The sequence below is a fragment of the Symphalangus syndactylus genome, chromosome 1 (assembly GCF_028878055.3).
Source record: "Symphalangus syndactylus isolate Jambi chromosome 1, NHGRI_mSymSyn1-v2.1_pri, whole genome shotgun sequence".
Classification (NCBI taxonomy): domain Eukaryota; kingdom Metazoa; phylum Chordata; class Mammalia; order Primates; family Hylobatidae; genus Symphalangus; species Symphalangus syndactylus.
The window spans coordinates 90299241-90313758 of record NC_072423.2 but is presented as its reverse complement, the minus strand read 5'-3'; the positions used below and the strand labels follow the sequence as shown (position 1 = coordinate 90313758).

Below are 14518 nucleotides of genomic sequence, written 5' to 3'. Positions count from 1 at the left end.
CCAGGCTGGAGTGCAGTGGCGTGATCTCAGCTGATTGCAACCTCCACCTCCTGGGTCCAAGCAATTCTCCTGCTTCAGCCTCCCGGGTAGCTGGGATTACAAGCTTGCACCACCACGCCCAGCTAATTTATTTTTAGTAGAGACAGGGTTTCACCATGGTGGCCAGGCTGGTCTTGAACTCCTGACCTCAGGTGATCCACCCGCCTCGGCCTCCCAAAGTGCTGGGATTATAGGCGTGAGCCACTGCGCCTGGCCTCTCTTTACTTTTAAACTCATTTCTGGTTTCCAAAGATTCCCTATCTGCCTAAATCTTTCTCTGCAAGTGTGATCCCTCAGAGCTTGACTGCAGAGCAATGCCTCTTAACCATCCAACTAGAACAGCTCTTCTGAGCAAAAACATTTGTAGGCATCATTAATCTTCCCTGCAGTGTGTACACAGAAAGTTAGGTTAACAAAATTCTATAGGAGACAAACTTACCTTCAAAAGACAAAAGAAAACCACTACATTCTTGACCACCACAGGGTATAAGCCCTTAATTATTAAGAGCTACTGCACTGAGGCAATAACTCCTAAGAAATCTTAACATTTCGCCAGGCAAGGTGGCTCATCCTGTAATCCCAGCACTGGGAAAGAATGGCACACATAATCCTAGCTTTTAGGAGGCCGAGGCGGGAGGACTGCTTGAACCCAGGAGTTCAAGACCAGCCTGGGCAACAGTGAGATCCCATCTTTACAAAAAATTGAAAAATTATCCAGGCATGGTGGCCTGTGCCTGTAATCCCAGCTGCTTGGGAGGCTGAGGTGGGAGAATCACTTGAGCCCAGGAGGCTGAGGCTGCAGTGGGCCAAGATCGCACTACTGAACTCCAGCCTGGGTGACAGAGCAAGAGACTCTGTCTCAAAAAAAAAAAAAAAAAAAAATCTTACCGTCTTTAGTTCCTATCACCATTACTGCAGATTTAGAAGCAATCTACCTGAATCAGAAAATAGAGCTCAAATAAGTTGTGTGGCTTGGTATAATCTGGGAAAATCAGTTTCAAAAGTTACCTGCCCTTGGGATAGAACTTTTTGTCAACATCAGAGTTTTCAAAAAGTTATGAGGCCGTTGCTGGGCAAACTTTATCCCATTCCAACTTCAACCAGAGGAACTTGTATATCCTAAAATTTCACATAAGATTACACTTGAAGAATAGGTTTCTCCATTAAAAGACTTGAAAACTACTGGTCTTCAGGCTCCCTACCTGTTTAATCTGTCAAGATATTGCCAGCTTAAATTTCGGACAGTTACATAAGTGTCCCTGTTAACTTCAAATGGCCCTGACAGGAATGCCAAAACATCGGACATTCAAATGGGCCAAGCTTTATCAGGATTATAAAACTTTCAAAGTTCAAAAACATGCCATCTCTATGGGAAACAATATCTTGGATTTTAGGTTACAAAAGGAACAAGAAAATGGTTTCTGAATGGCAGCTTTCAGTTTACAAGTAGTGGCAAAGTAAATGCTTGGATGTTATGAGGTAGTTGATCTAAATTGTGAGGCTTTCTTAAAGGCACTCCTTTGATCTCACATGGAGTGAGACCAGAAATCTATTCAACATATTAAAACTCCTCTCCCAGCAAGATAAAATAAACAAAGCATCCTCCTAATGGCTGAAGTTCCATCTAGCTGCCATGGCCATTTTATGGAGCATGGTGCCATCTTGTGGCCACTCTCAAACCACCCATTGTTAATCGAGTGCAATTATAGCATGTTGAAAGTGAAAAGGAAAACTATTTTGAGCCATGGTCACTTGGGATATTTTCAAATGTTCTCAAAGAACATGACATTTTGGTTACTTTTAAAATTTTATTGACTTTTTCTTCATAACTTTATAACAAAAACAGCGCATGAAAACCAGTGTCTTATTCCAAAGTCTCAACTCAGCTGATTGCCAGATGAACATCACCATCTTACTCCTCTGAATAACTAGACACAAATTACATAGCAAGTTCAAGTTTCTGCCCACCCAAGACACAGCCAGTAATCAGTTACAAACACTGACACAGTCAACTCCAGGGGCTCCAGCTCTCTGCCTATCTTCTCTCAGCAGTTCCTCCCATCTGCTAAGATGCGCCTTCCTGATGGCTCTCTCTCAAGGTGGGTCAAGGCTGAACAAGACAGAAAAGCACAGTCTAGGTCCACCATCACCTCCCACTGGCCACCAGTTGGCCAGCCAGGAAATCATTTCTGTACATCTTTTGTCTCCCCCTTTTATCTCCCTCTCTCTTCTCCAAAACTTGTTGCTATCTATCACTTTCATGTAACAATGGACTTAGTGTCCATTAAACTGCCTGAGAAGTGGTTTGAGCCTGACATATTTTCCTGAGCTAAAAAAGGAAAAGTACCTCTGTGGCCTTCTTGCCATTAAGATCAAGTAAAAAAGGGACTAGCACTACTGAAAATGGTCACGCTAGAAAAGCCTTAGAATCCTCTCTCCACCCCGTGAAGGTTTCTCTAGCTGTAGCTCTTAAGGGTACAAGAGGGCAAATATTCTGGGGTCAAGGAGGTATAATGGGGAAACACATTTATTTTCCCCTTTTAAACTTCCCTGCTACCCCAGTCTTTGCCTTCTTCTTAGTGGATCCCTTGGGTTCTGGCTCCTTGCGCTTAGCTGAAGAGAGTGAGCCAGTCACCTTGAAGAAATCATCCAGGCGGCCCTGGGTGCTGCCTTGGCGGCTCTTACTCAGCCTCTTGACCCCACTGCGGATTCGCTCCTCAGAGAACTGCTTTTCACCACACATGAACTTGACCAGCTCTTCTTCATTTGGCTCGCTCCACTTCAGCTCCACAGACTCTGGGTCCAGCACCTCAGGTTCCAAGAAGAGGTGGTGAGCCTCCTTGTGGAGCCAATTTTCTGGCACAGGGTACTTGTTGGGGTCAAGTCGCCGCACAATCTCCTCGATGCTCTTGTGTTTCTGGATGAGGTCCACAGCCCGCTTGGGCCCAATACCCCGGATACTCTCACAGTAGTCACTGCCTAGCAGGATGCACAGATCCACAAACTGTTCCTGGTTCAGGCCCAGCTCCTGCAGAATCCGGCTCAGGTGGAATTCCTGGATTGGCAGCTTTTTGGCTTCACTGGCAGTCAGGTGTCGCATTAGCACAGGGCTGCCGAAGGTGAGGCAGTCCATGTCCTCGGTAGCCGCAGCATAGACTTTGCCAGCCTTCACCAGGGCAGCACAGCTGGCCTCTGCCTCGCTGGGTGCATCAAGATAAGGGATGCCCATGAGGCTCAGCAGATGTTTGCACTCATCGTTGTGCTGCTTAGTGACCTTCACCAGCCGCTTAGTGAATTTTTCCACCTCCTGCTCGGCCCCAGCAGCCTGAGCCTGCTGCAGCTGCTTCTCTGCCTCAGCCCGCCGCTCACTGCGTTTGGCCAGCTCGCCTGACTTGAGCTGTGGCGGCTTGCCATCAAAGACATACACGGGCTTGATGCCGTTCTCCATCATGCGAATGGTGCGGTAGAACATGCCCATCAGGTGGCTGGTGGTCTCACCCTCCTCATTCTGCAGCACATCCCCACCCTGGCGAACAGCAATCAGGAACTGATAAATGCTCATAGAGGCATCAATGGCCACCTTACGGCCAAAGTAGCTCTTGATGTCATTCTCCCGGATGGCACTGGGGGCCACATCAGCAATTAGTTTGGCCAGGCCTTGAATTCCCATGGCAACACAGAGGAGGGATGACTAAAAAAAGAAAGGCAAGTCAGAGACAGAGGAAAGGAGAAAGGTTATAACTGGTGTTATCTCACCAACTTCATGCCTTCAACTAAATTCCACACAACAAAAAGGACACCAAGTCAGCACTGCTAAAGATAAAAAGATGAACAAGTTCCCCATTCTCAAAAAACTCAGTCTAGCAGGAGAATGTACTCAATAGTAAGGCTCAACGAGTACCAGAAATTGAACCAGGTGCTTAGAGAAATAAAATATTGTTGATATTCTAAGGTAGCAGCATTATTTATTATACAAAAAACCCTGCAACATAGGTCTCCATCAAGGACCACAGAAGGCCAGGGTGCTTGGCCGGGCTTGAGGAGTCCAGGGACCGTAATGGCAGACCTGAAAGACAGGCAAATACACCAGCTAAACAAACAGATCTGATTTGTTTTGAGTCTCTGGAGAACCCTGACTAATAAGGCAGCCTTGAAAAAGGATTGCAAACATATCTGAATGGAGGTGATGTGGCTTTCTCACAAGCTTCTTTAAACTCTCTTCATCATCGCCTCAGCACATAAGAGTTTCTACTTTTATTATAATGTTGCTAGAGTTTCAAGTCTTTCCCTTTGAGTTTTCTCTCCACCACTCAGTCTGAAAATGTTAACTCCAAGGCTCCTCCCCAGGTCCTGATTTAGGGGTCTGGCATGCTGTAGTCACTGGGCTCAAAAGAGTATTGCACTTTAGAGTTCAGTGTTTCCCAGATAGCAGTGTTTCCCAAATCACCCTCACGATATTTGCTACTTCCAACTAAAACCTGCACTTTCATTCACTTAGAATTTTTTTTAAAAAACTAAACTGGAAAACTCATAAGCAATAATATTTGTGTTCTATTAGTTACATTTTAATATGTGTTAAATGTACAACTTAAAAAGGATTTTTAGGGGGTGCAATTTAAAATCATCTTGCCATCCTGGCCAACACAGTGAAACCATCTCTACTAAAAATACAAAAAAAAAAAAAAATTAGCTGGGTGTGGTGGCACGCACCTGTAGTCCCAGCTACTTGGGAGGCTGAGGCAGGAGAATCGCTTGAACCCAGGAGGCAGAGAATGCAGTGAGCCGAGATTGTGCCACTGCACTCCAGACTAGCAAGAGAGTGAGACTCTGTCTCAAAAAAACAAAAAAATAAAAAACTCATCTTGTACCCACTGTTGGTATGTGTCCAATACTCCAAGAAATATTCTACTGGGGCCAGGCACAGAGGCTCTGGCCAGTAATCCCAGCACTTTGGGAGGCCGTGGTGGGAGGATCACATGAGCCCAGGAGTTCCAGGCTGCAGTGAGCTATGATTGTGCCACCACACTCCAGCCTGGGCAACAAAGCAAGACCCTGTCAAGAAAAGAAAAGAAGACAAAAGAAAAGAGAAAGAAGAAACGGAAGACTCCATCAGGCCTTTTCATTGTTCCCACTCTTTCTTCACAGGGTTCTTTCTAGAGCATCAATGACTGTTCAATTCTTCCTTCTAATTCGGTCCAAACACTTCAGCATGGCATCACAATCTTTCATGTTCTGGTTCCCAACCTAACCTTACATTCTGGGATCTCAACAGAAAGCTGGAATAAGGCCCGCCTTTTCCCACTTTTCCTTAGCTGTGCCCTCCTCTCGCCATCCTCTCACGCGTCCTTCCAGGTCAATCCCTGGATTATTAATCAATTAATACTTAATTGACAATGAATTATTCATTTGATTAATATGAATAATTCCCCCGTGAATTGCAGCGGCAAAAGCTCTGGCCTTGAATCTAGGCGCGGCATTTACCATCCGTGTGACATTACCAAGCCACTGAGGTTTATTTTCTCGTCTACAAAAGAACGATTACCATGCCTGTCTCTCAGGGTTGTTGCCAGGGTTAACTGAGACAACAGACGGAAACCTCTAATGTCCCCTGTCCAGGCCTGTGACCCTTCGGCTCTTGCCTCAAGCCGGCCGCGCTGCTGGAGTGTGGACTGAGGACCAGGCCATGTAGCCCTTGATCCCCTCACGGCGTCCCACAGACAGGTAGGCAGGAAAGAGGCCTAAACAACTCAAGTGTCAGAAATGTTTCTCGTCCAAGGTCTTAGGAAAAATACAACACGACCCCATAAGGTGGAACTTATTACCGCTTTTCTACAATGGAGGAAAGAGAGGCTCGCAGTTTACGCGATTGGCCCAAGGCTCACAGGGGGAAAAGTGGCGCTACCGCTTGACTGCGAATCCCGCGCACTCCAGACCCCGGCTCCCCACGGCCCCCAGCGCCAAGCGGACCCCGTCGCTCCCGGAGGCGCTTCCCATGGGGTCTCACCTGGCCTTTGGGACACGAGGCCTCGGCGGCTAACGCTTGCTTCGGGGTTGCCCCGGGCAGGCGGTCCTAAACCCGCGCTCCCTTCTCAGCTCAGCTGCGGGTCGCCTGACGTTCAGCCGCCTTCCAAAGCCCGCGCTCCCGTCACGTGACCTGCTCGCCACGCACAGCCTCTTGGGGAGTGTAGTGCAGGCTGCGTCTCCTCAGACAGCTGCTCTCAGGGCAAGCAGTCCCTCCAGGGAGAACAGAGTCTCTCAGCGACCCTGGCGTACCCTTCTCCACCGCTTGTCCCCACTCCACCCGCACCAGGTCCCCGCAGGCCCCTGCTCCCGCTACACCCGAAATCGCAGGACTACAAGTCCCTCAATGCCACTTGCGCCGGAGCCACTTCCTTTTCCGGTTGTGCTAGGCGCCTGCTTCTGCCGACGTGTTCTTCCGGTGGCGGAGCGGCGGATTAGCCTGCGCGGGGCAAAATGGTGAGAGGGTTGAGGGGAGTTCCAGACGGGGATGCGAGGACCCGTTGGGGTCTGACCCACACCGCGCTTCTCTCCTCAGACGCCGGAGATCCAGACGGCTAGACGCTCCTGGAACCTCCGGCCTGGGCTGAAGGGTGGGGAAGGGGGAAGCCCCTTGCCATGAACTCCTTAGATTTCTGAGCTCGCGATTTCTAAGGGTGAGAGGCGTGGGGCGAATTTTGAATACCTTCCAGTTTGTATATCTCTGTTACCGGTGGTGTGTTATCTTTATCTGGAAAGTTCTGGCGAACCCGTGCCCATCCTACAATGCCCTGGGCAGATGTTTCTTGGTGAAGCACTTCCAACTCTCAGGCACTTGGCCAGACTCCTAGGAGCGCCCACAGCCTCTGTACAGATCTCTGGCCACGTTCCTGGACTTCTTTGTTTTCGGCCACCCCTCCTAGTGACCACCGTCTGACGCGCATCTAGCTCTGGGATGATGTCTATTCATCTTTGTATTCCCAGTGCCAAACAGAGGGCCTGTAATTGGAAGCTCAATAAATGGCAGTGATTGTCTTTATCATTTTGGGGGAAGGGGGCCGTGATTGTTTACTGAATTGAATTCCAGTGTCTCAGAACAATGGGGGCAGTTTACTTCTCTAGAGTTGTTATGTTCTGGATTTTAGAAGCATTGGCTGACGGGTGACAATGAAGTTAACATTTGTACAGATCTTTACGTTTACAGCCCTCTTTCATAAAAGGCATTATCTCATCATTTTCCCTACAACCTTAGGAAGGAAGCAAATACCTATTGAGCGAAATACTCCCTGCCAGGCACTAGATGCTTTGATTCATCATCTTTCTTATTTTTCAGTCCTGTGAAATAGATATTACAATCACTTTACTCAGACTCAGATTACTCAGTAGAACCAGAACTTGAATGTCTTGACCGTAGCTCACAAGATTCCATAATAGCACAGGTAGTGAGAAAATACTGAATTAGAAATTGAGGGCCAGGCACGGTGGCTCACGTCTGTAATCCCAGCACTTTGGGAGGCCGAGGCGGGCGGATCAGGAGGTCAGAAGTTCAAGACCAGCCTGGCCAGCAAGGTGAAACCCTGTCTCTACTAAAAATACAAAAAATTAGCCGGGCATGGTGGTTCACGCCTGTAATCCCAGCTGCTCGGGAGGCTGAGGCAGGAGAATCACTTGAACCCAGAAGGCGGAGCTTGCAGTGAGCCGAGTTTGCACCACTGCACTCCAGGCACTCCAGCCTGGGTGATAGATCGAGACTCTGTCTGAAAAAAAAAAAAATTGAGGCTGGGCACGGTGACTCACACCTGTAATCTCAGTACTTTGGGAGGCCGAGGCAGGCAGATCACCTGAGGTCAGGAATTCGAGACCATCCTGGCCAACATGGCAAAACCCCATCTCTACTAAAAATACAAAAATTAGATGTGGTGGTGCGCACCTGTAATCCTATAGTCCCAGCTACTCGAGAGACTGAGGTATGAGAATCTCTAGAACCCGGGCGGCAGAGGTCGCAGTGAGCCAAGATCGTGCCACTGCCCTCCAGCCTGGGCGACGGAGATGCCATCCAAAAAATGAGACTCCGTCAAAAAAAAAAAAGATGAGGTCTGGGTACCACCAGTCAGTGACTTATAGTAGGGGTTCTCAGCTTGGTGTCTATAGATACTGGTCCACAAAGCTCCGGAAATTGTAGGCAAACTTTTTCTTGTATGTGGTTTTTCTCAGGCAGAGAGTTCGTACCTTTAGTCACATTTTCATAGTGGTCAGATCATTGGCCTCAGAAAATGCTAAGGACCATTGATCTGCAGCTACATTTCTGGGCTAAAATCAGCCTCTGTTTCACAGCAGCACAGGCTCCTTGATAATCCCATGTTCTCTCCAGGCTGAAATCATGGGATTCTTTGATAGCTCTGATCTCTTGCCCTCCTCTAGGAGCTCGAGGCCATGAGCAGATATACCAGCCCAGTGAACCCAGCTGTCTTCCCCCATCTGACCGTGGTGCTTCTGGCCATCGGCATGTTCTTCACCGCCTGGTTCTTCGTGTATCCTTTCACTGAGCAGCCACAGTACCAGCATTAGTGATGTGGGAAGCTCAGGGAGAAACCACACTAGGTACATGGACCCCGCCAGTTTCGTACACTGGATTGGGGCTGAGAGAAGGTGAGGAGAGGAGGGCTGGTGATGCCCAGGGGAAGTTTATGGCCTTATTTCCCAAGTTCAGGTGAGCTCAGTTTGTTCTTTGGATTTCCAGGACAGTGAGCAGGGGGCCTGGCTGGAGTGGAGGCGGGGAATAGGGGTGCTACAGTTGGAAAGGTGGTATAAGGAAGGGTGCACTCAGGTGTCGGGAGGTCTGAGGGCTAGTCCCAGCTCCCGCCCTCATGAGCTGTGTGACCTGGGGCAAGTGACCTAACTCCTCTGGGTCTCATTTTCTTCATGGCAGTGGAGCACCAGAGTCCAAGGCATCTCTTAGGCCCCTCTGCCTGGCTGCTCTGAGCCAGATAGGCCTCCCAGAAGGCATTGAGCCAATACTTTTCTCCTCAGAGTGCCGTGGGCTGGGCTGTCTGCACTCCACAGTCCACCCCTTCGCTTTGCCTTAACTGCTGTGCCCAGTTACGAGGTCACCTCTACCAAGTACACTCGTGATATCTATAAAGAGCTCCTCATCTCCTTGGTAGCCTCACTCTTCATGGGCTTTGGAGTCCTCTTCCTGCTGCTCTGGGTCGGCATCTACGTGTGAGCACCCAAGGGTAAGAGCTGCAATGGGATGGATGCATGAGCCTCCAAGGCATAGCCCAGGGAAGCCTCCCAGAGTCAGGTCAGCAGGGTCCTTAAAGCTCTTACCAGCATGACCCCTTGGTTGATGGAGACAGACTCAGTGGAATGGGTAGGGACACTAGACATTTGTGCCTCTTTCTGCCCCTCATATGGATTTGAGCCAAATGTGACTTTGTCAGTTCTGAGCTCACATGGCCCAAGGCCTCGATCTGCCTTTGGGATGTACCACATAGAAGTGTGGACGCAGGCATCCCATGGTTGTACATGTACATTCTTAGAAGTCAGACCCCAGTGACTTGGAGAGGCTGCTGGGAAGTCAGCTGGCTGAAAGGGGGTCAAGATCCAGGGCTTAAAACCTGCTGCAGACAATCCACCAAACAGGCCACTAGGAATCAGCTCTGGTGGCTCATCCTCAGAGGTGTATGCTCGATAGCCCTTGCCCCAGGAGCACAGGGGTGCAGGGAGAGAAGGAGGAAAGAAGGGCCATTGGTCTCATTTTGATACCCCTCTCCTCTTTTAGGTAACAACCAGATGGCTTCACTGAACCTCTGCTTTTGTAAATTACTTTTTTTTTACTGTTGCTGGAAGTGTCCCACCTGCTGCCCATAATAAATGCAGATGTATGGCAGTCCTGTCTGGGGCCCATTCTGTGGGGGTGGTGGGGTGCTGGGACCTACATTGCTTCCCCAATCTCTTCCCTTTCCCATTTCTCATCTGCCTTTCACAGTTCCTGCTGCTGATCTACTTAAGGGGGATGAGATTTGTGTGGCATCGGTGTTTTGTCATTGGAATTTAAGGCTTACCTGTGGATAGGGTCTGGGCCTACCCTTTTCTATTGTTTCTAGGACAGACTTCTCTAGGAACCCACATCGGTCCATTCTGCCCTAGACCAGTCCCTGCTGTAAACATAGTCACCCTTCTCTGTGCTGGGGCATCCTCACCAGGCTCAGCTTGTCCCCCTAAGAAGGCTTTTCCCCTCGGTGGCTACTTTTAATGCAGGTGGGCAGCAGCAGGTGCGTGGGAGGGGAAGGTGTGGCCATGGGAGGGGCTGATGAGTCCACCCCTAGCCCCAGTATGAAGCTAAGAGGATAAGGGATATGAAGCATCCATTTGGCCCTCTGGTTCAGGAGCTCAGAGATTCCAGGCTTCTCAGGAAGAACTTTGAATTCCAATTGGCCCTAGCCTTATGGGTGACTCTTCTCCCACCAGACCAATCCCAAGAAGAGACAAGGAGGCAAGCTCAGATACAAAGCAGTATTTATACATTTATTTATATATGTATATTTACTTCAGAAGAAAAGAACATTTCGGGGACAGGAAGCAAGCAGGCCCGGGGCTGCTTCCCTCACTGCCCACCTCAGAGTCAGAGTTGGCACACGATAAATACCAAGCTCCGGGAGAACAACTGGGAGTTAACTGGGAGGTAGGGGGCGCTCTATGCACACGCAGGCTTCTAAGGGGGCACGGTATGGGCAGGAGGATTTGCACTGGGAGGCCCTATGTACAGCTTGAAGCTAGGGGGAGATTAGCCCAGTGGCTACAGGAACAAACGCCAAAGGAGAGAGAAGAAGGGAGGGATGACCTGCTGGACCCCAGGGCAGGGACGGGGCCAAGACACTCACACCGTTGCCAGCCGGGCAGCTGGCAGCTTCCAACAGGTGGCCCACTTACCTTCCCTGAAGCCCTTTTACCACAGGCTTAAGGCAACTTTGGTCCAAGGTTGACCCCCTCAAGCAGCTTGGAGCCCCAGCCTGGCCCCAACTCTTACACTGAGGAACCCCTCCCCAGGCATGGAAACAGCCAGCTGCTAACGGGGTTGGGGCTCCAGGGGGCAGTGGAAGGTCACTTTCCAGTTAAGGACTGAGGGGCCACAGTCCAAGAACATGAACCCCCATTGAGGAAGCCCAGGAATCCTATTACATGGAGCGGGGCTCGGCAGTTTTAAGGCATAGGGAGGATTTCCCCAGTGGGAGGGAGAACAAAGTCATCCTAAGGAAGGCTCAGCCCATGCATGGTATGGGAATCGTAAAATTCCTATGTCAGCAGAACCAAATTGGGGAGGGGGCTGGGAGGAAGCTGTCCCTGCTATTCCTGCATCCCCCTGTTGTTCCCCTATCCTGAGGACAAGTGCTTTGAGATCAATGGCAAAAGGGGGCCTGCAGTTCATAGGCTTCAAGGATTCAGCTCCACTATAGAAAGGCCTCCCATTCAAAGCTGAGAATGAGCGGTGGGACGGGCAAGGCCTGCTTCCCAAAGAGGTGGCAGCATACCACAGGGCAAGGACAGCAATTCCCTTTCCCATTTCTGGACCCATGGCAGACATGGCTAAATGAATACCATACTCCTTCCATGAGCCTGGATGTAGCCTCAGAATGCACCAGGCGCCACTAAGAAACTTGAAGGTGGCACTTAAGATACAACTTCCCTAACCCAGGGTCTTGGTGGTCGGGAGTGGGATGGGTGTCTGAGGCTCCCTGGAAGGGATCAGAGTCAGAGCCCTGTCTTTGCAAGTGTCACACCCCTGCTCTGGCCCACTCTGAGCTTTCTAGCTCCATCCTTCCACTCCTTCCTGCCCTGGTTTAAGTGCATTTAGTAATTACTTCATTAATAACAGCAAAAGCTATTTGCATCTGCCCACCAGCCAAGACCAAGCTGCTGCTTGAGGGATTCCTGCTCCTCTGCTCAGAGAGAATGATGTGGTCACCGATTACTGTGAGCTCCAGACGCTCCCAGGAATGCAGGCAGTGAAGCTGCAACACCATCTGGGGGCTTTCCTCTTCCTGGATATTCCTGGTTCAAGGCTCTAGGGCTTACCTGGCCCACTGGCCCCTACTGGTTCAGGCCTGTGAAGGGCTGAGAGTGGCTTCACCAGGCACTGAGTAGACTTAAGGCACAAAGTCAGTTTCTCCAACCCATCCAGGGCTGGCCTCGGCTGCCCTGGGACTTCTTGGGAGCCAAGCCCTCCTAGGGAGAAGAAACTTCCTGGGTCACACTTAAAGCTTAGAAGTCCGAGTCTGGTGTAACAGGCAAACCCCAGAAAGTCCACTACCAAGCCGTCCCCCAGGGAACAGCTTTAAGGGGGAGAGCCGTCTGCCCTCCATTGACTCATGGGGGTCCACCCAAGTCTCTTAGGGCTGGATCCAAGCCCCCTGCTGATCTCAAAGGTGGGCAGGTCCTCTCTCCAAGAGGGTTGGCTCCAGTCTCAAAGGGGGAGGCAGGGGAGAGTGGGCTCTGAACAAATCAGGGCCACAGGCTTCCCCTTCCCTCCAGGGCACCTGAACCAGCCCTCCAACCACCATATCTGGAAAGAGGTAAACTGGTCCTGTCCTGGCCCCTAGGGGGTGGCAGGCAGGAAGGCCCAGGAAGTCTCTGGCTCTCAGGTTCCCTCTGTGCCGTGAGGGGCGACCAGCTGGAACAGCAACTCCAGTGTGAAGACTTCCAGTTTCACCAGTCTCGGGTAGGGCCAGTGAACAGCAGAGCTGGCCTGCAGCGGGCTCCAGTGTAACACCATTGCATCCAGTGTTGGGGGGTGCCTGGGCACCCCTGGTCCTTGGTGTGGTGCTGCCTCAGGAGGGCAGCTCAGTCACACAGGCGGTAGAAGTGGAAGTAGTAGTCTGTGGCTGGCTGGACGAGAGCCTCCGAACTGCAGTTGGCCTGACCCTGGGTGGAAGGGCAGTGGGAAGGTGAGGCGGCTCTGGGGGTGCGGGGCAGACGGCACTCCCTGCTGACATTGCTTGACACTGTGCCCCCAGCCCTACCACATACTGTGCAAACCCCCCATGCCTCAAGCCCCACATCGCAGACAGGGGTGCCCAGACCTTCGGGGTAGGTGGGATGCCCCTGCTCACCAGCAGTGCCACCCGGAAGTGGTAGGTGAATTCGCGGAAGGACAGGATGGTTATTGGCCACTGGTGAGAGGTGCCCTGGAGAGAAGGGAGAGAGGGGTCAGGACAGACTGCTGCCCTTATCCCAACCAGCATCTCTCACCACGGCCATCGCAGTCCTGGGGTCTGTGGGGAGTTTTTTTTTTTTTTTTTTTTTGAGGCGGAGTCTCGCTCTGCCGCCCAGGCTGGAGTGCAGTGGCGCAATCTCGGCTCACTGCAAGCTCCGCCTCCCGGGCTCACGCCATTCTCCTGCCTCAGCCTCTCCGAGTAGCTGGGACTACAGGCGCCCGCCACCACGCCCGGCTGATTTTTTTTGTATTTTTAGTAGAGACGGGGTTTCACCGTGGTCTCGATCTCCTGACCTCGTGATCCGCCTGCCTCGGCCTCCCAAAGTGCTGGGATTACAAGCGTGAGCCACCGCGCCCGGCCGGGGAGTTTTATGAAGGAAAAAAGCAGAGAACTTTGAAGAGATGGGAAGGAGCATGTTCTGCTTTGGCAGAAGGAGCAATGGCAGCTACTCCATGCAGATCGTGCCCGGGACTGGCAGGTCCACAGCCACCTCCACCTGGCCCCTGCCTCCTTCCCAGTCCTGTTGTGCTGGGTTCCCTCACCCACTATGCTCTGGGCACATCAAAGTATTTCATTAGCCCCATCCTCAGTACAATCCAGTGACACAGTGTTGCTACTAGCCCCATCTTCTGGATGAGGAAACTGAGCCACTTTCTAAAAATCACACCTTGTGGCAAAATCACACAGCTGGGATTCAAACCCAAGTCTGTCTGGCTGTCTCCCTCACAGGGTGGCATGCAGCCTGGCCGCAGGCAGCTTGCCCATCTACCTGAGGCTTTGGCTGTGCGTCTGTTATGTGGTTGCAGGCCCGAGCACCATGTCTGCTGCATGTCTAGCTGGGCTCTTCCTCTCTCTCGGACACTGTCTCTTCTGCAGGGCCACAGGGCTCGGGCCTCCCTCAGAAGCACCCCCACCTCTGTTGCAGGTGCTTTCTGCACATCTTTTCTCCCTCACTATAGAGTACGTTCTTGGAAGTCAAAACCTGTGTCTACTCCACCTCTCTCCCCTGCAGCTGTGTCCCGGCACGGCCTGGGACAGATGGGGACCCAATCAATATTTTCTGAGTAAACACATGAATAGGCGAGAAAAAATAATCATTACTTCCCTTCATTTGTCCTGAGAGTCTTCTCCCATGGCCTCTTAGGCTCAAGGAGAAACTGGGGGTCCATAGGCCCCAGGGACAGTCATAACTTCCGGTTACCTGGCCAGGGAGGAGCTCGCCATCCAGTTCTTCCAGAAGAGGTGGTCAAACATGGAACCTGAGG

The 14518-nt window shown here is 51.0% G+C and overlaps 3 protein-coding genes across 10 annotated transcripts in view; 1 reads left to right on the top strand and 2 right to left on the bottom strand.

Moving 5' to 3' along the window:
- Window positions 1-1833: 1833 nt before the first annotated feature.
- Window positions 1834-6960, bottom strand: FEN1 (flap structure-specific endonuclease 1). Its single transcript, XM_055284551.2, has 2 exons — window positions 6044-6960; window positions 1834-3730 (listed from the first exon to the last, which is right to left on the bottom strand). Exon 2 carries the CDS (start codon window positions 3707-3709, stop codon window positions 2567-2569), a length of 1143 nt encoding a protein of 380 aa, XP_055140526.1. The 5' UTR covers window positions 3710-3730; window positions 6044-6960; the 3' UTR covers window positions 1834-2566.
- Window positions 6371-9928, top strand: TMEM258 (transmembrane protein 258). The gene is made up of 4 exons (XM_055284712.1): window positions 6371-6516; window positions 8458-8567; window positions 9136-9272; window positions 9821-9928. The coding sequence occupies exons 1-3, from the start codon at window positions 6514-6516 to the stop codon at window positions 9260-9262; spliced, it is 240 nt and encodes a 79-aa protein (XP_055140687.1). The 5' UTR covers window positions 6371-6513; the 3' UTR covers window positions 9263-9272; window positions 9821-9928.
- Window positions 9929-10540: 612 nt separating this feature from the next.
- Window positions 10541-14518, bottom strand: part of MYRF (myelin regulatory factor) — a 36310-nt gene continuing 32332 nt past the window's right edge. For all 8 annotated transcript variants that reach the window (XM_055283479.2, XM_055283654.2, XM_055283562.2 and 5 more), the window contains 2 exons: window positions 13149-13223; window positions 10541-12960 (listed from right to left, as the gene is read on the bottom strand). In XM_055283479.2, coding sequence (XP_055139454.1) covers window positions 12880-12960; window positions 13149-13223 — 156 coding nt within the window. In that variant the 3' untranslated portion in view covers window positions 10541-12879. The remainder of the gene's footprint in view (window positions 12961-13148; window positions 13224-14518) is intronic.